Raw genomic sequence first — 24325 nt, forward strand, 5'->3', positions numbered from 1 at the left:
TTGGCTAATTTTTCATGGGCACCGCACATCCCTGACACCAGACTGACCTCCCAGATTTCAAGTTCCTGCTCCAAAGCATGAAAGCTTTAGAACTTTTAAAAACAATTCTTACACACAATTCTTTAACGTGGGCAAAATATTTTTCCTAAACTCATTCTTGGAAATGGCTGAACCATTTCCACCCTCAACCCCTTGCACCCCCTGCCCTTCCTCCCCCAAAAATTAGACACCTGGCAAGGAAAATTTCAGCCCAAACAGTTATATTTTGGCAAACTGATAAGTAATTTAAAAAAAAGGTCTTAGAATGGGAAATACTGGGCAATTATAACTATAGGCAGAACTACTTATATTGCCTGTAACACACATGAGAATGTAAGTAGGGCCCTACCAAATTCACAATCCATTTTGGTCAATTTCACAGTCATAGGATTTAATAAATCATAACTTTCATTATTTTAGCTATTTAAATCTGAAATTTCACAGTGTGGTAATTTGAGGGGTCCTCACCCAAAAAGGAGTGGGGGGGGTCACAAGGTTATTGTAGGGCAGGTTGTGGTACTGATACCATTACTTCTGCGCTGCTGCTGGCAGGGTGCTGCCTTCAGAGCTGGGTGCCCAACCAGCAGCCGCTGCTCTCCAGCTGCCCAACTCTGAAGGTAGCGCAGAAGTAAGGGTGGCAATATCATGACCCCCCTAAAATAACCTTCTGACCTCCCTGCAACTGCCTTTTGGGTCAGGGCCCCCAGTATGAGAAATGCTGGTCTCCCCCATGAAATCTGTATAGTACAAGGTAAAAACACACAAAAGACCAGATTTCACAGGGGGGAGGGGAGAAAGACCAAATGTCATGGCCATGAATTTGGTAGGGCCTTAAACATAAGCAAGAAATTGTATCCCCATCTTGGCTAATAGCTATTGTTTAACCTGTCCTCCATGAACTTATCTAATTCTTCTTTGAACTCAGTTTACTTTTGGCCTTCACAACATCTGGCAATGAGTTCCACAGTTTGATGGAGAGCTGTATGAAGGACTTCCTTTTGTTTTAAACCTGCTGCCTATTAATTTCATGAGGCATAGGTGCCAACTCCATGCTCCAGCCCTTGAGCACCCATGGAAAAAAAATAGCGGTTACTTAGCACCCACTGGCAGCTGGCTCTTCCCCCTCTCCCACAGTGCCTCCTGCCTGCCAGTAGACCTGCCAATCAACTCCTTCCCCCGCTCCCTCCCAGTGCTTCCCATCCACCCCAGATCAACTATTCCATGGCATGCAGGACGTGCTGGAAGGAGGAAGTGCAGGCACAGGGCACGCTTGGGGGAGGGGGCAGAACTGTGCAGGAAGAGGTGGGGTAGGAGGAAGGGGTAGAGTGGGGGCAGTGCCTGGCAGGCGTTGAGCACCCTCAAAGCAAGGAGGAAGCCAGCACCTGTGTCAAGAGGAGCCCCCTGGTTCTTATGTTATGGGAAGGGGTAGTAACACTTCCTTCATGCCAGTTGTGATTCTGTAGACCTCTACCATATCCTCCCTTAGGCATCTCTTCTCTAAACTGAACAGTTTAATATCTCCTAATATGGAAGAGATTATTTTTACTCGTTGTCATTTCTGTTATCCTTCTCTGTGCCCTTACCCAATTCTAATACATCTTTTTCTGAGATGGGGCAACCAGAACTGCACACAGTATTCAAGTTAGGAACCACCCAGGGATTTATGTAGTGGTATTATGACAATTTATTTCCTAAAGTTTCCTAACATTAACAAAGAAATGCACAGAACTATAATATTTATTACCTGTACCTATCTTGACAGATTAATAACAGTTCACTAGCAATAAAGAATGACATTTGATCTTATCTTCATGCTATAGAAGAAGTAAGAAACTAAGTAGCAGGCAGGGCCACATTTTATGACTCACCAAGTGTATTTGGCCCACAGGTAGTGCACACGTCTACTAGTTTTAGGGCCAAATTCTTTACTCCTTACCCAGCCAAATCTCACACTGACAGCAAATAGTGGTTTTCCTTGGGAAAGGAATATGGGATTGGGTTCCTAATTTGTTCTGTAAACGGAGATTTGTGAATTTAGTGATGGTAAAAGGAAACCATAAGGGTGACTCCTCAGCACTCCTTTCTATGCTACTGTGGTGTTACTTCAAAGTTTTCCAGCCAGGACAATTCTTGTTCTGAGAGCAGAAGAAATCACTGACTATGGGGTTTATACTTAGTCCCATCCTGTAAGTAGCAGCCATCGCGTTTTGGGGGTTGGAGGGAAAGAGAGTCATATCTGTCCCAAAGGCACTGGCACAAAACACCACTTCCTACTGAAATTAATGGGACCTTGTCCAGGGGCCCAGATAGGGCCCCTCCTGCTCCAGACAGGGATTTATGCTGCCTTAATTAAAATTAAAATTCCAAGCCCTGACATGACTCATAAACTGGCAACTTCCAGCCCCGCCCGTGGAGTCCCACGGCTCTGCCTGCACGTTCCCTGCGCCTCTCCACAGGCTTCCTCCCACGGCTCGGTCTCCCTGCCCCGCCCGGGCCGGCGTGGAGAACACGCCTTCTCACAGTCCCGCGGGCCCCGCCGCAGAGCCACGTGACCGCAGCGCCTTCCCACCTGAGACAGTTTCCCGCTCTCGCGGCGGGGACTGGAAACGAGGCTGGGGTGCCGGGGCTCCGCGTGCGCGGTGCGGGTGCGCGGCCGGTGGCAGCAGAGGCCATGCCGTGGGCTTCCCGCTCGCTGGCGGTGGCCGGGGGAGGCGAGAGCAGCGACAGCGACGAGGACCGCTGGGTGATCGGGTTCGTTCAGCACGAGCCGCAGGTGGGGGCGGCCGCGGGCTCCCGCCGCTCTGCCCAGCGGGCGGTGGTGCTGGGGCCGGGCTGGGTGCTTAGCTCCGCGGCGCGGCCGGTGGGTGCTGGGGTGTGGTTGGGTTGCGGGGCGGTCGCGAGCGCTTCCCTGCTTGGCCCGCGTGCTCGGCGCTCATCAGTTGGGCCTGGGGTTGCCAACCTCCTCATTGCAGAAAACTGAACCCGCTTCACCCCACCCCTTCCCCGAGGCCCTGCCCCTACTCACTCCACCCCCCCTTCCTCACTTGGTCGCCACCACCCACTCACTTTCACTGGGCTGGGGCAGGGGTTCAGGTGTGGGAGGGGGATGAGGTCTCTGGCTGGGGGTGTAGGCTGTGGGGTAGGGCCAGGGATGAGGACTGGCACTTACCTCAGGTGGCTCCTGGAAGTGGCCCATGTGTCCCTGCAGTCCCCTAGGCTGGGGTGGGCAAACTTTAGCTTGAGGGCCACAGCTGGGAATTGACATTGTATGGCAGGCCATGAATGCTCACAAAATTGGGGGCTCCAGGGTGGGGGCAAGAAATGAGTTCAGGGTGTGAGAGGGGGCTCCAGGCTGGGGAAGGGGGTTGGGGTGTGGGAAGGGATGCAGGCTCTGACGGGGGCTGTGGGTTTGGGGGTGGGGATGAGGGGTTTGGGGTGCAGGATAGTGCTCTGGGCTGGGATTGAGGGGTTTGGAGGGCAGGAGGGGGATCAGGGCTGGGGTTGGGGGGTTGGGATGTGGCAAGAGGCTCAGGGGTGCAGGCTCCGAGTGGTGCTTATCTCAAGCAGCTCCCGGAAGCAGTGGCATGTCCCTCCTCCAGCTCCTACACAGAGGCGCGCCTAGGCACATCTGCATGCTGCCCCATCCACAGGCACCACCCCGTAGCTCCCATTGGAGTGCTGGAGGAGGCTACTGGAGTGCGTAGGAGCCAGAGTGGGGCCATGCCACGGCTTCTAGAAGTTGCATGAAGTGGCCCCCAACCTTGCACCCCAGCTGGAGCACCTGGGCGGGCCATGCCGTGGCTTCCAGGAGCCACACGGTGCAGCCCCTGACCCTGTCCCCTGGCTGGAGTATTAGAGTGGGGCAAGCCCCAGATCCCGCTCCCCAGTGGGAGCTTGCGGGCCATCTTAAAACGACTGTAGTTTGCCCACCCCTGCCCTAGGTGCAGGGTTGGCCAAAGGTCTCTGCATGCTATTCTTGCCTGCAGGTGCTACCCCTGAGGCTCCTATGGGCCATGGTTCCCAGCCATGTGGACCTATGTAGGCAGAGCTAAGGGTGGGGGCAACACACAGAATATCCCTGGCTCCCCTGCGCTGAGGGGCCATAGGGACATGCAGGCTGCTTCTGGGAGCTGTGCCGGGCCGATATGGAACCTGCCTTAGGCCCACTGCACTGCTGACTGGACTTATAACAGCCCAGTCACGGGTGCTGACTGGAGCTGCCAGGGTCCCTTTTCTACTGGGCATTCTGTTGAAAACTGGACGCCTGGCAACCTAGTGAACTGCACCACTGCTGCACACGTGGCTCGCTGAGTGTGATGTGAGCCCTGCTTTACTATAGAGTCCTACCGTGGTACCAATGCTAGGAGCGCCCCTGAGCAGCCATGACGTCCCATGCATGGCCTGTGCTGACCCAGCAAAGCCCATAAGTCATCCACCCTCTGGGTCACAGCCTTCTGTCAATGGGGATGTGGCTGAGGATGTTCTCCCTCCCACCCCCGGCATTTCTGCCTTGTTTGTACATTATTTGTACATGGCTTTGGAAGTGCAGCATGCTGTATAGCAAAGTGTTAAATACTCTCACAGCCTTATACTGAATCCACACAAAAGTTTCCAGTTGACTTAGTGACTATGGGAAGTTTTAAGATAATACTCTAAAACAGAAATAACATTTTTTGTATTAGGTATTCATAAGAAATATGACTTCTGCTAGCTTCTTATTTCTAATTTTGTTTTTATTTAAATAAAGTATAAATTCATGTACCAAAATGATTTTAGGAGCAGCCAGGACATATCACTGTATTGACAAATGTGCATTTGTAATAATGGGGAAGAAAAATTCTACTCAATTAAATCAGTTTTGCATTGGAGTTTCACCACAGTTGAACTGAATATTATAGTTCTGGGGTCTTGAAGGCTTCTTGCTGCTCCTAGCAAATTGGTATTTTTAAAATTCCTGTGTTTTACAGGATTCTGACTTAAAGTTCAAATCTACTTTGAAAAGGGACTTTGTCACATTAACTTCAGTGGGACATCTGCTTAAGGACTTTGAATAGGCATGGAAATAAGTACCTGCCTAAATGCTTTGCTGAATTTGGACCATGTTCATTCAAAATATTTACTGAATCCTGAAAAAAATGGCTAATCTGTGGGCTACTGATGTGAGTTTCTGTCGTTTAGACCAGTAGTTCTCAAACTTGGGCCGCCTCTTGTTGAGGGAAAGCCCCTGGTGTCTGCAGGTTCAGCTGATCGTGGCTGCCAGTGGCCGCATTTCGCTGCTTCAGGTCAATGGGGGCTGCAGGAAGCGGCGCGGGCCAAGGGACATGCTGGCGGCCCTTCCTGCAGCCCCCATTGTCTGGAGCGGCCAACTGTGGCCAGTGGGAGCCCCGATTGGCCAAACCTGCGGATAAGATCAGTGTTTATTTTTAAGCATTTTTTTTCTGTTTTTATCTATTTAATCATTCAGTTGTTGGGAATTACCTACCTGAAAATTTTGATTATTATGATTATTATTATTGGAAATATTTTTCATTGGTTTGTGTATATGGTGAAATCAACATTTACCAATAAACATCTAATCCTTCCAAGCCTAATTATCAGGTCAGGCTATGTTTCTTAATAAGAAATAATAAATGTTAGAAAACTGGGAAATGCAGAGTGTAGGTGACACCACATGCTGTGACTGAAACAAACAATAACAAAATATTCATGATTCCACCCCACCCCAGTATTCTGCCAGCACTTCCATTAATAGATTTGTGATCAAAAACTGCTTTAATTAATCTGTGCAACCACATTGGCCTTGGATTCTGTTGTGTATGCAAGTGTAACTGACAGCATAAGGCTAGGTTTGCATGGGTGTGACAGGTTGTACGAGCCCCACACTACTGAAACAACGGTAAAGGGTTTGCTCTGGACACAGAAAGCCGTGCCCCTTCTCCCCTGCTAGGGAGGGAAGGCTCAAAAGGCAGCACTCAACTCAGTTTGGGCTGACGGAGTAGGAGAGCAGATGGGTCTACAGTCTCCTGTGGAGTAGCAACTGTGGTTCCCAAAGGCTGGGACCAGGCATTATGGTCAAGCCGCCACTGACGTTTCAGCCACGGGGCTGTGGACGCTGAGCCACCACCACAGAAAAGAATCCCAAAGGGGACCACAAGACAGATCTTCAGACAATCTGAAGCTGAGGTAGAAAGTGGCCCAGGGACTAGCATGGGGCATCTGTCTCCTAGCTTGTGTAATGTAAATTATTGTTTCTTTGGGCTCTGGGTTGGAACCCAGTGGAGTGGGGAAGACCTGAGTTCCTCTATCCTTGGCTGCTGATTCTCACCATTGGGTGACATAGCTGCTGAATCACGCCACTGGGCGACACAGGAGTATTGTCCCAAGGCAGTATTGCCAGTCTTGGACTTGGAGTCCCTTTTGAGAATGGGTAGCCTTGCTATAGGAACTATCAATTCTGTTGTGCAAGCAGGAGAATAAATCTACCTCTCCACAAGCTGTGTTGCTTCATAAAAATCTCATTTTTAATGATGTAAGCCAATTCGGTGGAATGTGCTAGGAGAGCAGATCTATTGAGTAAAAAAGTGCCATTTTTACAGGCACACGTATTTCACTGTAGAACTGTATGTAAATTATTTTCCTTTCTGTGCTGTAACTTTCTCTTGCATTGTCCTTATCAGTAAATTATAGTAGAACCTAAACAAATCCTGGCAATTATTCAGACCAAGATAAAGGAAAGAAAACAATTATTTGTTTTCTACTTCCTTCCCCACTGTGCCTTCAAAAGCATGTTGAAAGTTGAATAGAAAAAATGTTTATTATGAAGTAACCTGGCTCTGATTTTATTTTTTTGCCTGTTTAGCAATTTAGTAAAACATTACAGTTACAAGACAAGGATGAAACATTAAAGAAAGCTTTGACTTCTGGGGATGTGTCCATGATTGAAGAACTTTTAAATTCAGGTGAGAAAAGTGGATTGTAAACTTAACTCAAATTTACTGAATTTGGGAAGATGTAATTTGAAGGCTGCCTAAATTTCTCATGTCAAAGGAGTATTGCTAAGCCTGTGTAGGTGTTATCAAACATTTGTAAAACAGTATAGACTCTATATTTATTAAAAATGTAATTACAGAATCACTATCTCCTTATGAGTGGGTCACCATCCAGCATTGCCATAAAGTCATTAGTTTGCCAGGAATAACATTGTGTACCATAGTTCAGATGTTCAGGGTTCTTGATTCATTGGTAAGGTTTTCTTTCAGATGAAATATACTAAGCATGCTGTATAGTATCTTCTACTTCCTTACATTTTGTTCTCTTAATATTTTTTAAAAAGAGAATACTAGGTTTGCAAACAATGTATTGTAAATTTGCGTGGGGAGGGGTTTAAATTGAGGGTGGGAATTCAATGGTTCTTGCTTTTCAGTTTTTTTTATACACCTCTGTCCTGATATAACGCAACCTGATATAACACAGTAAAGCAGTGCTCCGGGGGTAGGGGCTACGCACTCCGGCAGATCAAAGCAAGTTCGATATGACGTGATTTCACCTATAACTCAGTAAGATTTTTTGGCTCCCGAGGACAGCATTAGATCAGGGTAGAGGTGTACCTGTCCTGGTTGGAAATTGCGCACACACACACCCACCAGGATGATTGTGCCTGTGGTCAGGGCTGCACCAGCAAACCAAGTACGTGCTATGGGCGGCATTTCAGACACCTTTTTTTTTTTTTTTTTTTTTTTTGTTGCTAGGGGTAGCAAAAAGCCTAAAGCTGGCCCTGCCTGTGGTCTGCCTCTTGGGCTGTCCTGGCAACAGTAGCTTCAGATTGAAGATCAGACAATCTAGCAATCAACTTGTGTGATATTTTTCACTCTTACAAATTTTGCTTAAAAATACTAGTTTGATTTTAAAATGGCTTCCTCGCTTAGAAAACATTTCCATTAACCCAGTGTTCAGGCATTGCATCCTTTATTGCATTATCCAGGGCAGTTAGAGTGGTCAGTCATGAGCAGGGCCGGCTCCAGGCACCAACTCAGCAAGCAAGTGCTTGGGGCAGCCAAGGGGAAGTGCTGGCACGTTGGGCTCCTCCCTAGCAATTTGGCGGCAGATCCTTCGGTCCGTCTCAGAGGGAAGGACCTGCCACTGAATTGCAACTGAAGAAGAAAGCAGCGTGGTGGAGCTACTGCCAATTGCGATCACTGCTTTTTTTTTTTTTTTTCCCTACTGCTTGGGGCGGCAAAAACACTGGAGCTGGCTCTGGTCATGAGCTACACAGATAAATTAACCTGCCTCATGGTGATCTTCAGAAAATTGTGTTTCAACAGAAAACTGGAGTATAGCAGCAAGGAGTATCTGTTCTGAGAAAATTAGTATAATTTCTGGAAAATTGTAACTTGTTGGCAGACTCAAGGGTTTTTTTCTTCAGATATTAAACTGGGTGATTTATCTTTTGAAAATAAAAACTGCCAATTTCTTGACTGCAGTATTGCATTCATTTTAAGTAAAACACTATGGCAAAATTGGTTGTTTAAAAGGGTGAAGCAAATTAACATCACTTTGAATGAAATGTTTGAGATCTCATACTTTGTGTCAAAGCTTTCTTTGTTGATAGGTTGAGCTGATCGTGAGTGGTGCCTGTATAGTTAGTGTTGCCTAATGATTTATATTATAAGCCTGTGTTTTTAGTGGCTTATAAGTTTGCCAAAGTTTAATCATTTAGTCTGAATTTTTCGATGTTGCTGTCTGCCACAGGCTGAATTCTTTTTTGAATTTTTTTAGCAAAAATGGTATGGCTGTTTCTGAGAATGGGTTCAATGAGAGGTGAGGAAGCAGTCTGGACAATGTTAAATTTTTTCATCAGTTTCTTTGAAGAGCTATAGTATAGGAGCAGTAATTCAATTTGGTGAGGAGTTTGGTTCTGGGGTCATAGAGGTAACTTTGTTGATCCAACCAGATTTGCTCAGTAGAACTTGTTAGAGGCATATTCCCAAGGTACAGCCTGAGGGGGGAAGTGAGGGAATGACAGCTTTGAGCCAAATTCTGTGCCACTGCAGTCCATGTCACAAACTGGAGCAGCCCATGAGAAATTACATACAATGTAATGTTAATTTTGCCTCAGAAGTAAATTTGGCAAAGTGATGGAGAATCCACTCAAAGGTTTTTGGAGGTGTTGCTGTAACATAGGGGTGAAGAGAACTCTGTGGCTATCACATTGTCATAGTGTAGGGTAAAATTCTTTGTTGGTGGGGGAAGTGAGTAGATAAGGAAACAGGCAATTTAATAGATCTTTATCTTTCACGTAAAGTGCATTTTTTAATTTTGATGCGGTTGGCTGCATAGATGCTACAGAGAAAGTTGCCTTAGAAATGTATGTAAATAGGGTGAATAAAAAAGTGTAAATACAGTGTAAACACCCAACTCGGGGTATTAAAGAGAGAATTAGCTCTGTTTCTTCTGTCCTCGAAAACAGTTCTTGGGGCTATACTTGATTCCTTGGGTACTGCCAAGAAGATAAAAAAGGTCTTAAAGATGATGGTAGCATCTTTTGAGAACTTCAGAATTAGGCCTTTATCATCACAGTTTATTTCAAATCAGTTTATTTTCATGAGACTTAGACCACAGACTTGAGTGGTCTTTATAATTCCTATTTGCCCCATTTTCTTTCATATCCACAAAGATGGAAAGTATTGATTGCTCTACCACCTCTGCAGTGACCAATAAGGCTAAAATGTCAGAGTAAATTCAGTTTTTAATACTCTCTTCTGTACTTCAACAGTGAAGATTTACGGAGTCCAAAAATTCTTGTTAGGCTTGGGCTAGATCTTAGTGTTTCTGCATTGCTGCTGAGAGAGAAATTACGTTCAGAAATAGTAATTAACATCTGGTTATATCTAAGAGCAACACTGCACATTGGCAGAGTATGCAGGGATATGATTGTTTGAGGACTGTTGCTCTCCCAGAGAAATAAGTCCGATAACTCCACCGGTGACTTGCATCTTTGAATTCTTACAGGATAAATTAACTGAGTCTGAATATGAACAGATTGTGTGCTAAAGTTTATTTTAGGAATGGGCCAAACAAATCTGTACATCCTTTTGATTTTCATAGGTGTCAAATAACTTGAATCTGTTGGGGATAAGAGTCTGTATGTGGAACTTGACCTTAGTTCTTCAAGCATTACCTCATTCACCTTTTGAACGTCCGATCTCATTTTCTGTCTATAAAAGTAGCTTTCCTATTGATAGTAATATAAGTCAACAGAATATTTGGACAAAATGCTACTAGAGGAGCAGTGTACTCTACTGTTGGCATAAAAGTACCTTCCTTATCTCTGTTAAGTGTTGCCTGTGGAGGTGAATCACATATCTTTATCTTTATATTGCTAGAATCCAGCTAGTTAAAGAAAAACCTCTGGCACAACCTGGACATAACAAGCACTAAAAACAATTGCATTAAAAGGTCAAAGGAAATGTTTTGTTTTGTACCTGAGTTGCAAGATGGATGAGTAATTGTGTACATATAGCATAAAAAGTGGGGTGTCTTTGTTTTCCATAAGAAGGATCCCTAGAGTACACAACAGTCTAGAGAGAGGGGCTATTGAGGCCATGTGGATTAAAGCCTACAGCATTTTGTAGGGCAGGGGTGGCCTTCAGAAATTAATATGCAGCTCCTTGTTTAGGCACCAATTCCGGAGCTGGAGCTACAGGCACCAACTTTCCAGTGTGCCGGGGGGTGCTCACCGCTCAACCCCTGGCTCTGCCACAGGCCCTGCCCCCACTCCACCCCTTCAACCCCCTGCCCTGAGCCTACCATGCCCTCGCTTCTTCCCCCTCCTCCCTATAGTCTCCTGCATGCCATTAAACAGCTGAATGGGAGGGGAGGTGCTGATTGGCAGGGCTGCCATTGGGTGGGAGGCGCTGGGAGCGGGGTCGGGGAGCTGATATGGGGCTGCTGTCGTATTACTGTGACACTTTGGTAAATTCTGACTCCTTCTCAGGCTCAGGTTAGCCACCCTTGTTCTAGGGAGTGGCCCTTAAAGTTGTCCCTGGCTTCCTTCAGGAGGCGCACAGCAGCAGGAACAGCTGTGAAGTGCTATGGAGGGCCCACCTTTCCTTCTTTAAGAGTTAATAGTTCTAACTCTCTCAGCTGTTTTGTATGGTTAAAAGATTGACTTGTGGGTAACTTTGTGGAGGATAACACGATAAAAGTTTGCTAATGAGTAGGGATTAACTATACCTAAGCATTTAATAGCTATATTAAATCAGGGCTGCAGTGTGTGAGAGGACTAGAGAAAAGAGAAGGATATGGGCCTAAAAATGAATATTAAAAGGAGAAAACATTGCAGAAGTCACAGGCTCCATGTGATATGCACTAATCCCTTCTCCGTCTGCTTCTTGCGTACTAGTCTCCATTCTTTTATTTATTTATTTATATATATATATATAAAATCTATTGAGAAGGATTAGTTTTATTCTTTGTAGGGTACCTTGCACAGTATTGAATGCTGTAAAACAAATATCATCATCATTGGCTGTTAAACACCCTTCTTATCATAGTGATAGCGCTACATAAGACAGACAAACCACATGACCAAGCTATTTTAATATATAAAGCAGCAACATGGTCAGACCTGCACTACTCAGCAGAGACAGCGTTTGGCTGGAGATTTTGGCATGCTGTAGTTCCCAGTAAAACCAAGAGTTGAGTCCAAAGGGACTTAAGTCACTGCAGAGGGATGAGGGACTTCACATAATTTTCCACCAGGAGAATGTAGGCTTTACCTTAAATATAGACTGTACCATACTCATATGTAGTTGTAATGGACTGCTAGTCACATTTCTGCAACAAGTTTTGACATTCCTTCTAGTGGCTAAAGCTGTGTGTATTGTTGTTTTTCCTACATTTCATTTTCCCTGGTATTGCCATCCCAGCCTCTCTTCATGTTTCTCTTTCTCCTACCCCCAATTGCCTGTTCTCTTACCAAACTTTTGTCATGCCACCTTTCTGTCTTGCTCAGCTTCCATTCTGTTTATGTCTTGGTTAAGTTTCATTGTCTAGCTCTAGCCAGTGATACATACAGTGGAGTGAGGCGGGAGGGACTGAGGTAGAAAACTAGAAGAATTTAAACTGTAAATAAATGCTGGTACTAGTCTTCAAAATACTTGCTTTAGTTGCCTTGTAAGAATTTTGAGTTTGGCCTCAAAGAAAGTGAACCCTGCCACTGTTCTTGATAGCCATCTTGCAGTCCACTGTATATGCAGATTGTATAGTGAAACTTTCCATAATGGTAGGTAAATTAAAATATTTATTTCATGGAGCCTTGGAATATACTGCCATTAGATGTGCTGTTTGGTTGTTCTTTTATATTGCAGTAGCACCTAAAGGCCCTATCAGGTTCCAGTTGTGCTAGCAGCCCAAAGATATGAAGACACAGTCCTTGCTCTAAAGAGCTTATTCTAGTCTGAAACAAGATATGAGTGGAACAGTGATATGGAAGGGATCTGGAAGGTGATAAGATTGCTTGGTTACATAGGCCAGCGATGTGCACAGGTGTATTATTAAAAGAACTCCAGTTATTTGGAACCAATATAGCTGACTATCCCTGGATACATAACTCGAATGGCTTGCCCAAACTGCCGCTGATGCTATCATGGCCACAATTGTTGTTTTTAGGCACTAACTCAAGCAGAACTAGCATGTGTATGTCTGCTTGTACTGGGAACTCTGTTCCCTTCATTTGGTGGTTTTCAACTTTATTTTATATCTCCCAGCTCCTGTGTAGACATACCTTCTGAGTTAAAAGTGCTGCCAAGATCTAAACATGCTTTTTGTTAATAGTGTACAGTACCTTGAAACCAATCCTTATTTTTCATTTCTGGTGCCCTCATGTACCTCTCATCCTCTTTTCTTTCTATCTCTGGTAGGAGCATGAAACAATTTGCCGTCAAGATTACGAGATTCACTGTTGTTACCCTTTTAATTGTATACTTCGAGCATCTTGGCTTTTGATAATCTAGGTCTAATTCAGCATTCACATTAGATCTCAATCCCAGCAATATTTCCTTACTTTTCCTAATGGGTTCCTGTGACACTTATAGGCTTCCGAATTGGCGTCACTTTCTTTGACTTGTATAATTCCATACAGCAATTGTCCAGTTTTTTGTTTCTTTTTCTGGGAGTCTGGAAATGGTCTGTTCCTCGTGCAGCTGTTAGATACTGGTAGCTTTGTCCCAAGATGTCTGTTACGAGTTTTTCTCTTCTCTCTCCAGTCTCTAGCTACCTTCATGGCAAATCAAAGCTTCCCTGCAGTGGCTGTACTGTAAGGTGTACCATGAGGTGGCTCATTGAAAGTGGCATAAGTTTCTGCACCCCCAACAGATTTGTCTTGCACCTCAGTGGCAGTCCCTTGTTTCTGTGCCACCTTTCACCATTTCCAGAAAAGGGAAAGACCTCCACAGAAGAGTACATGTCCTTCCTTGGCCAGACACTGAACTGGTAGTGCTTCCCTCACTTAAAAATACCTGGCACTACTGTTGATTCAAAGGGTACAGATGTGAAGAGGTTGATAGTCCCTGGTGGTGTTGATCTTAACACTTCTCTAATTGGTAATTTAATTCTGCTTTTTGAGATGGTGGTGACGGAAAACTGACCAGCTATGTCCCTTCCTTCTTACGCCACCCTACTATACAAGTTTCAGCACTGGGGTTTGAGCATTCCCACCCCTTCCTAATTCTTCTTGGGATTTGAACATTTCTTTTTGAGGAATTCTTCTCTTGCATCTTATTTTTAAAATATTTTTCTGGGTCGTTTTTAAGTCTTTTGTTGATCATCTTATATTGTGTTTGTCTTGAGAGCTTCTCCTGGACAGTTGCAAGACCTGACTGGAATGTTAAGAAGGTAGCATTTCAGTTTTTCAGGACATGATATGTAGTAGCCAGATACAGGGCCTGGCTTGTGCTTTGCCCAGCTCCCCTCCAGGGTCAAAATCTTAAATAGGGAAGTAACACAAGTCTTATGCTAAGAAGCAAAGACTGAACAGTCAGAAACTTGCATAAATGATGGTTTTAGAGAAGCAGAATTACAGTTGAGTAATATTTTTCTCTTGTGCATGGGAAATCTAGTCTAGAACCACATCTGGGTGTTGTGGTTAAGTCTTGTTTTTTTCCTCTAGAGACATTTAATTAGGTAGTACTAAATGCTAAGGTAGCTTATGCTAAAGCAAAAGCAGACAGGTCAGAGTGGACCGGTGTAGGGGAATTCTAAATCACGAAAACCTCAGCAACCAGCTAAAGTGGAATTACTTGCTCCTCTCACTGTTGCTAGACACAGCCTACTTGCTGTTTGGCGATCTCCCACACAAAGTCCAATTCATGAAGCAAAACCAAAAGTCATCTTTTTTTATCATCAGTCGGAATCACAGCACTATTTAAGCGGAGAAGATAAATCTGGACACAGCTATAATAATGAACAACTTTGCTGCAATTGTGTGTTGCTAGCCTTTCTAAAATCTTTTTGTCTCTGGGATCATGTTTGAAAGTTGCGGTGGTTTTGTTTTGTTGGGTTAAGAATCAGGCTTTTTGATATTCAGTTGTGGAATTTGTTTCCAGAGTTCCAAGCAGAGAGGGAGCCTTTCAATTGATCAAAGAAAATAGAAGTATGGAACAAAGCATTTTCTCTCCCTAGGAATAGATAGAAACACATTAGAGAGAACAGTTAAATATTTACATTTACTGTGTGTATTGGAGTTGGAGTTATAAAATACATATTTACCTTTATAATTTTTTTAATGTTTTGACAGGTGTGAATGTAGAATCTAGTTTTCAGTTTGGATGGACTCCCCTGATGTATGCTGCTAGTGTTGCTAATGTGGAATTAGTTCGTATCCTATTGGACAGAGGTGCTAATGCAAGCTTTGATAAGGGTAAGATACTTGTGAATCAAATTAGAAGTTACAATTGATTCTGACTAGTACACTTTATTCCATTTATGTCATCTCTTAAATATTCAAGGAAAAAGAAAGGGTCACAGTCAAGTAGACTAGGTCCTAAACTTGGCTTCATAATCTGGAGACTGTAATCAAGATTGTAGAAAACTTTTAAAATAGTCTACCACACCATCACTCTCAAAATTTTGGGTTTAATTTTGTTTAAACAAACCTTAATGTATTGTGCTCCCCTCAACTAATTCTACAGTAAACACAAGTTAAATTGTATTGCTAGAACTGTGCTGACCTCAGTTACTGCCTTTTTGCTTATACCCTGTAAGAAATGGAAGGGGGGAAATATTTTGCCCAAATTACTGGACACTGTTGTGTAAATAAATAAATTATTTAATTTTATTAAATATGTATATTATGGCAATACCCAGAGCCACCTATTAGGATTGGGCCCCTGTTATGTTAAATGCTTTACAAATGTTTGCAGACCGGGTCTCCTCCCCAAAGAGCTCTATAGTTTAACTTCTAGTGGCAAATGCTCTCCTTTCCCTTCTAAAGATAATGATCCTGCAATTTACATCAATTCATTTCTCCTACTTTCCATCTGACCGCATAGGTCAGAATGTCTCCTCGCAGTTGCTTGCAAGTCCCACAGGAGTAGTGATCATCTGTACAATGTAAATAAATGTGCATTCATTGTTGTCACTTTTCTAAAAACGCAGCAAAGTATTCCAGTAAAATGAAGGTGATCAAATTTTAACTCCATGAAAGGGGAACAGTTTTTTTTTTTAAATCTTGTCAGTTTCAAAGAGCAAGCTAAATATACAGTAATTTCAAATACTACATTTGTCTGTGAGTACCTCTGTCAACTTTTGTGGTCTCGTAATCACATTTTTGTACTTTAAGGTGTTTTTCCCCCTTCTCTCTTGTTATGTGGAAGACCCACCCAAGTGAAGGGATATTGACTTGATTATACGGGGGAAGCTGTCTATACACACAGCATGTCACGTGTACAAAGTAATCTATTTAAAAATGGGCTATAATATCTTTGTTATAGTAATTATAGCTATTTCTTGCAGTGAAAGCAGGCAGTTTGAGAGAAGTGTGACATTTAAGATGATAGTTTCACTTCAGCATTGCAATGTTTTTCAGTATAGCTCTGCTGTATAAATTTGGGCCTTGCCACATACTACAAAGAGCCTTAATTACAGACTGTATTATTGGCAGTCCAGATTTCCAGAAGCTTTATCAAAGTTGGTTAGTGCTTTCTTCAGTGCCTTTTAGAAAGAAGCAGCCTCAGCAGAGGGAGTGGGGAAAGAAAAATTAAGCAGAAAAGATGGATCAGTGGACAGCAACAGTTAAAGAAAAACTGCTCAAAAAGTCTCACCTTGTATTACCATTACCAGACTAAATAGAAATATTGTAGAAAAATTGTACAGTACAGGTAAATGTCTAAACATCTAAAAATTGAATTATTAGTGGTACATAATATAAATTAGGTTTCTAAATTAATTTTGGAGACAAATTAATCTGGAGTAATCTGAAATTTAGATGATCAAAGTTTACGTAATCTGGAGATATATAATATAACACAATTTCCCAAGTATCTAGAAAAAATTGATAACTGTTGTATACTCAGTGCTGGTCCTTTCTAAGAAACAGGCTCTAATCTGTTTTTAAGTGGCTTTGTTTGATAGTCAATATGAAATCTTACAAAATAGCACATTTTCTTACCTTGATGGAAGTCAGAATTAAGACATTTCTACATTGTAGAAGACAGCAACATGTTGGACTCTTAAAGACTTTTTTTTTCTTGGCAGTAATGTATTTCAGCTATGATATCAATGAAGAAAGTTTTCAAAAATCTCCTTTGTGTGCTTTCTATCTTGTTTTAAACCGAACTTCCTCTTTTAAGTAATTGAACTCAGATGAATGTCAGTGAACTGCAGTAGAATGTCACTTGAATTGGAGTTAGTGAGCAGATAATGGCAATCACATGCACTAACAGATGGTTGTGAGTGTTTGTTTTTTGTAAAGAGGGTAATATATGCTCCGGGCTTTAAAAGGAAATAATTATAAAGTGCAATTTGGAAAAACTGCTCTAGCAATCATGTAGTTACATCATTTCAGTAAATAAACTAGTGTTATCCTGACCACAGGAATTTGTTTTTTAAAAAAGCTTATTTTTACACTACAGAGTACAATATTCTAATGACTTTTACCAAAAATTCTGCTTAGCTTGATCTGTTTTAATCAAAACATATTTTTTTCTGTGAGCCAGATCCTGCTCTGTGCCAACTCCTCTGTGCCATTCTGGTAGTGCAAAGAGGACTTAAATTTACAGGAGACAATTTCCATATGTCACCAAGTGGCATAACTGTCTCTACACCACTAACTCCTGCGTTTCTCTGGGTGTAAGGGATGTGGTTGGGCATGGCTGGAACTTACTTGTACTTTAGGGCATCATCTAGCTGCTAACTAATGGGGGTTAGGAAGAAATGTCTTCTGTTGCAAGATTATTCCATAGTTCTCCACTTTAGAGTTTTTATCTCTTCTGAAATATCTGCCAGTGGCCACCATTAGGGACAGGGTCTTGGACTTAGATGGCTATTAGTCTGATCCAGTATAGCAGTTCCTGTATTTCTGGTTATGCCGTTTTGTACTGCTCTAAATAGTTTCTCTTTCCTTGGTTTTAAGTTGATAACTATTTGTAAGGTGCAATAATGTTTTCTTCCCCTTAATACTTTTATTTGTTGCCTAGCCAGACTACATGTTTTGGATCACTAGTGTCAAAATGAGATCTACATGCTACGTTTATGTGGCCTGTTGAGTTGGTAAAACAAATAGGTAGCTTTTGAAAAAAATGTGGAAAAATAACTTTCATACTCTTTGAAACCATTGTGAACTTTTTTTATTTTATGAAATCTCATTTCACTGAGGAAAAATGCTTTCACTTTTTTGGCTCTCTCCTTTGTTCTCTTACTGGCAAAAGTCTTTTCCTCTCCAGAAAGAGACACAATTTTGAAACTCTTAATCAAAAAGGAAATATTTTGCCCCAAATTAAACGTTTTCATTTTGGTCAAAAGGCTATGGGGAGGAGACACCAAAATCTTTCTGATGAAAAAAGTTTCAACCGGTTTTACTTGCCTGTCTGGCACATTCAGATTCTTCAGATCCTAAATTTTTACTTAATACTAATGTTTTTGTATACAAAAGCCAAAAATGGCACAATGATTGAACTTGGTGGTATTCTAAACAAAAAGAGCTCTTAGCCATGCTTTTAGCTATTTCCATTGCTTCATACTGACTCAGCATACATTTTAGACATCAAAGTGACATTTGAGATTATTTTGTGTGGGTGATTGTGTTGATTTGTGCACATGGAGGAAGTTGTAGTGGGAGATTTGTGTGGGTGGCAGTTCGGCACAAGTAATCCAACATCTGTGCAGTCTTCCTCATACAACCAATGAAATCGCTGCATGCAAATTAGCTGTAGAGTAAGGGTGGTGATTGGTTCATTATCTCTGATCTTACAGGTCTGGTCTACGCTACGCGTTTAAACCGATTTTAGCAGGGTTAAACCAATTTAACGCTGCACCCGTCCACATAACGAGGCCCTTTATATTGATATAAAGGGCTCTTTAAACCAGTTTCTGTACTCCTCCCCGACGAGAGGAGTAGCGCTGAAATCGGTATTACCATATCGGATTAGGGTTAGTGTGGCCACAAATCGACAGTATTGGCCTCCGGGCGGTATCCCACAATGCACCATTGTGACTGCTCTGGACAGCAGTCCAAACTCTGATGCGCTGGCCAGGTAAACAGGAAAAGCCCCGTGAACTTCTGAATTTCATTTCCTGTTTGTCCAGCGTGGAGCTCTGATCAGCACGGGTGGCGATGCAGTCCCAAATCCAAAAAGAGCTCCAGCTTGGACCATACGGGAGATACTGGATCTGACCGCTGTATGGGGAGACAAATCTGTTCTATCAGAGCTCCGTTACAGAAGATGAAATACCAAAGCATTTGAAAGAAATCTCCAGGCTATGATACAGAGTCCACAGCACAGTGCTGTTTGACAAGCGTAACGGAAAGCCAAAGAATCAAATGGACGCTCATGGGGAGGGAGGGGGTACTGAGGACTCCAGCTATCCCACAGTCCCCAGCAGTGTCCAAAAAGTATTTGCATTCTTGGCTGAGCTCCCAATGCCTGTAGGGTAAAACACATTGTCCGGGGTGGTTCAGGGTATAGCTCATTAATTTACGCCCCTCCCCCCTCCGTGAAAGAAAAGGGAAAAAAATTGTTTCTTGACTTTTTTCAGTGTCACCCTGTGTCTACTGCATGCTGCTGGTAGACGCAATGCTGCGACAGTGAACAGCAGTATCCTCTCCTCTCCCCTCCCCGGTGGCAGACAGTACAATATGACTGCTATCTGTCGTCATCATCAGCTCATGAGTGCTCCTGGCTGGCCTCAGGTGAGGTTGGCCAGGGGCACCTGAGTAAAAATAGGAATGACTCCCGGTCATTCCCAGTCGATGGTACAGAACGGCTGGTAACCGTCTTCATCATAGCAACTGGGGGCTGAGCTCCATCAGCCCCCTCCCTTTCGTGTGTAAAGAAAATATTCTGTACTGCCTGGACTATCATAGCAGCTGGAGGCTGCCTCCCCCTCATTTTATCTCACCAACGAGTCTGTGTTTCTTATTCCTGCATTCTTTATTACTTCACACAAATGGGGGACATTGCAGCGGTAGCCCAGGAGGGTTGGGGGAGCAGGGAAGCAACAGGTGGGGTTGTTGCAGGGGCACCCCCTAGAATGGCATGTAGCTCATCATTTCTGCGGGATCTGACACGGAGCGGCTGTGCTCTCTGGTTCTCTGGTACACTGGTTCTCTAGTACTCCTGCACCATATTCTAGGCAGGAATGAGTCTATTTTTAGATACCATAAAGGAGGGATTGACTTGGGGAGTCATTCCCATTTTTGTCTTTGTGCCCCAGCCAACCTCAGCCAGGGGCACCCATGACAGCAGCAGATGGTACAGAACAACTGATAACCGTCATCTCATTGCCAATTTACAATGTCATGGCAGACGGTACAGAACAACTGATAACCGTCTCTATCTTGCAAAGGCAAATGAATGCTGCTGTGTAGCACTGCAGTACCACGTCTGTTAGCAACATCCAGTAGACATACGGTTACAGTAAAAAAAAAAAAAAAAAAAAAAAATATGAACGGGCTCCATGCTTGCCGTGCTATGGCATCTGCGAAAAAAGGCGCGAAATGATTGTCTGCCGTTGCTTTCACGGAGGAAGGAATGAGTGACGACATTTAACCAGAATCACCCGCGACACTGTTTTTGCACCATCATGCATTGGGGTCTCAACCCAGAATTCCAGTGGGCGGGGGAGACTGCGGGAACTATGGGATAGCTACGGGATAGCTACCCACAGTGCAACGCTCCAGAAATCGACGCTAATCTCGGACCATGGATGCACACCACCGAATTAATGTGCTTAGTGTGGCCGCGTGCACTCAACTTTATACAATCTGTTTTACAAAACCAGTTTATGTAAAATCGGAATAATCCCATAGTGCAGACATACCCACAGTGGTCTAGGACACGTGGCATGGCATAGATACATGCATTATTGTAGCTGTACTTTGTAATTGGTACAGCTGTAATTTGTCAAGTCAAAATGGCTGAGAACTTAAAAATTGAATGGTAACGAACAGTGAAACCCAGTGATGGTAGAATCTGGTGATACTTTGACCAAAAATAGCTCTCAATCATCCATCACTTCATTCTGACTCAGCAGGTATTTTAGGCGATTGACACAAGGAGTGACTTTCTTGGAATCTTGTCATATAGATAATAGCCCTAGTGGTTTCAAAGGTAACAATCCAATTCTGAACTGAATGTAAATCTTTTTGAGCTTGTAGAGTGCTCAAAAAAAAAAATTCCACAACTACTATTCATTAATTGGTTGTTAAGTAGAAAAGCTAATGATGGTACTAAATGTAAAAATTTGCTCTTATTGCTGATCTTAGTAGTATTACAGTGGTACCCAAGGGGTGTGTATGTGGGAATACGGATATGCATAGGGAAGAAGGGAGCTAGATATCAGACAGAAGAGGATAGGGAAGAGAATCAAATGGCAGAGATCCTGAAGTAAGCGTATTTTCTGTGACTAAGGCTCCTGATGCGATGGTAATATAAATAATCATTTTCCTACTGAGTAATGCTGAATGTGACAGACAAGTACTAAATACATTTATTATATCTAAGTTTAATTATTACATAAAGTCCTTATTTTATGTTTCATCTTAGTTCAAACCTGTCATTGATGTTAGTGGGCAGTGGTATGTAAATTGAGGGTATTATGCATGGTATCTCTAGACTACATGTAGGCTACCCTTGGTATGAAATCATATTTACCCATTGTCTCTCTTTTGCTTTTATAAGTTTTTTTACATGAAAAATGCAGAACTCTGAAAATGATTTCTGGCTTTATGCTAAAGGAGTGAAACCCACGTTTCAAGCTCTTTGCTTCAATAATTATCATCCCTGTCACAATTTGTCTTTAGTAAGTGGAGATGCTTTCTTATATTTGTGGCCCGCCCAAATTCACGTCCCATTTTGGTCAATTTTATGGTCATAAGATTTTAAAAATAATTTCATGATTTCAGCTATTTAAATCTGAAATGTCACAGTGTTGTAATTGTGGAGGTCCTGATCCAAAAAGGAGTTGTGGGGGGATTGCAAGGTTATTGTAGGGGGATTGTGGTACTACTACCCTTACTTTTGCGCTGCTGCTGGCGGCGGTGCTGCCTTCAGAGCTAGGTAGCTGGAGAGCGATGATAGCTGGCCAGGAGTCCAGCTCTGAACGCGGAGCTGCCGCCAGCAGCTGCACAGAAGTAAGGATGGCATAGTATGGTATTGCCACCCTTACTACTGTGTTGCTGCCTGCAGAGCTGGGCCCTCAGTCAGCAGCTGCCACTCTCCGGCCACCCAGCTCTGAAAGCAGTGCAGACATAAGGGTGGCAATACCGCAGCCCCTCCTAAAATAACCTTGCGACTCCCCCTGCAACTCCCTTTTAGGTCAGGATCCCCAATTTGATAAATGTGGTCTCCCCCATGAAATCTGTATAATATAGGGTAAAAGCACATAAAAGACCAGATTTCATGTACCATGACACGTTTTTCATGGTTGTGAATTTGGTAGGGCCCTATTTATATTCTTCACAAGTCAGTCCCTTGCCCCTACTCCTAATAATCATATTGCAATCTTCTGAAATCTTTCAGTTACTCTTTCAGGTAATGAGGTACCTAGAACTAAGTGTAGTATTCCATGTGTAGTGGCACCTAAAACTGATACATTCTTTGATCTGACACGATAGCTGTGTTTGAGGCACAAAAGTGCTTTGGCCTATTTTGCAGTCACATTGCACTGACACGTAACCTAATTTTATACCAACCATCACTCCAAGCTCTCTTTCAGCATTATTGCTCTCCAGGCTTCTCCTTCCTTTTGAATATTTGTATTTCAGAATATTTTTCACAGATGTATAACTAAATTTAGAATCAGCATGTTAATAAAATTCAGTTTTTAGCTTTTGAATGTTAAATAAATACCCAAAACTAATCTCTCCAATATGTAGATACCACACCCCAACCCCCAAGTTGATTGGTTTATCATTGCCCTTTGTTTAAAGTCCTTCTGCCATCGTTCAGTCTGTGTTGATATCCAATTTATATATGTTTTGAATAAGATTTTGTCAGCCAGTGTATCACATGCATTACTAAAATCAATATATTAATCAACTTCGTTATCTTTGTGCTCATGGAAGTTGAAAAATGGCTTGTGGGAAACTTCATTTTGTGTAGTTACTTTGTTTCGAAATTCATTCTTTTCAAATACTTTCTATAACAGTGGTTCTCAACCTTTTCAGACTACTATATCCCTTTTCAGGAGCCAGATTTCTCTTGCGTACCCCTTAAGTTTCACCTCACTTAAACTACTTACTGGTACTTACAAAATGAGACATAAAAATACAAAAGTGTCACAGCACATTATTACTGAAAAAATGCTAACTTTCTCATTTTGTCTGTATGAAATTTTTGTTTGTATTGACTTCACTTGTGCTTTTTATGTAGCCTGTTGTAAAACTAGGCAAGTATCTAGATGAGTTGATGTAACCCCTGGAAGACCTCTATACCCCCAGGAATACACATACCTGTGGTTGGAAACCACTGTTCTGCAGAAGACAATTGTTACTTTCCTTGTACTTAAATTCACTTATGTCCTAAAGTGTTCAGTTCTTTGAAAATAAGACCATTTAATAGGCCCAATTATTATTTTATTTTTTTTAAGCTTGGTCTTGGGTTTTTCCTACTCTTCAATTACTATCTCATTGTCTTCCTCAGTGGCTTCTCCTTCCTCTTCCTGGGTAATTACATCTGTCTTAATGGCTTCATTTACCTTCACTCAGCTGAATATTCCAAATCTTTCAATCGTTTCCAAAGATCAAATACCTGATTTTATCAAACTTGAGAATCTGTCTGAACTATTATAAAGATGTAATGATATTAAAAATCCTCTGCTTCAGATTGTTATACGGAGTACGTTATTTGTTGACATCACAATCCTCCAATTGTAATTTTCAATTCAGATCAATATACTGTATTGATGGCTGCATGTACTGCACGTGCTTCAGAGGAGCAGATTTTGAAGACCGTGGAACTACTTCTGTCAAGGAATGCCAATCCCAGTGTTGTTTGCCGGTAAAATATTTCATTTGTTAGTCTTAAATTGTTAATGGAGATATCATTAAAGACCACATGTGTAAAACTCAAGGAGCAAGCATGGGGAAGGATCAGGTTCTGGGAACCTCCTTGCCCTAATAGGAGCAGTCATGAAGCAAGGAAATCACTAGGCTCTTTATCTATCTCACCTGCATGATTTTCTCCTAAGATTGGGGAGATAACAAAAGAATTAAAGATATGGACCATCTCTGCTATTCCTTACACCATCACCATTACTTGAGACATTATAGTATTTTTTTTCTGTCTTGGTGTCTCAGTGATGTGATATTGCTGAAAATAGAGACACAAGGTGGGTAAGGTAATATCTTTTATTGGAGCAGCTTCTGTTGGTTAAGGAGACAAACTTTCCAGCTGCCCAGAGCTGACCCAAAGAAGAGCTCCAATAAGATATTACCTCACCCTCCTTGTCTCTCTAATATCCTGTGACCAACATGGCTATAACAACATTGCTGATGATGTTGCTATTCCTCTGCTGTCTGACATATGCTGTTACTCTGTTTCCATGTGTTATTGTTCACTTGGGTTGTTCT

General features: G+C 42.6%; 1 protein-coding gene across 1 annotated transcript in view; it reads left to right on the forward strand.

Annotated features, from left to right (window-relative positions):
• Positions 1-24325, forward strand: part of ASZ1 (ankyrin repeat, SAM and basic leucine zipper domain containing 1) — a 112122-nt gene that overhangs the window by 16602 nt on the left and 71195 nt on the right. Inside the window, 5 exon segments of the mRNA XM_050936760.1 lie at positions 2496-2667; positions 2669-2812; positions 6899-6998; positions 14834-14956; positions 23642-23753. Coding sequence (XP_050792717.1) covers positions 2496-2667; positions 2669-2812; positions 6899-6998; positions 14834-14956; positions 23642-23753 — 651 coding nt within the window.

This window comes from Gopherus flavomarginatus, chromosome 1, assembly GCF_025201925.1.
Source record: "Gopherus flavomarginatus isolate rGopFla2 chromosome 1, rGopFla2.mat.asm, whole genome shotgun sequence".
NCBI lineage: Eukaryota > Metazoa > Chordata > Testudines > Testudinidae > Gopherus > Gopherus flavomarginatus.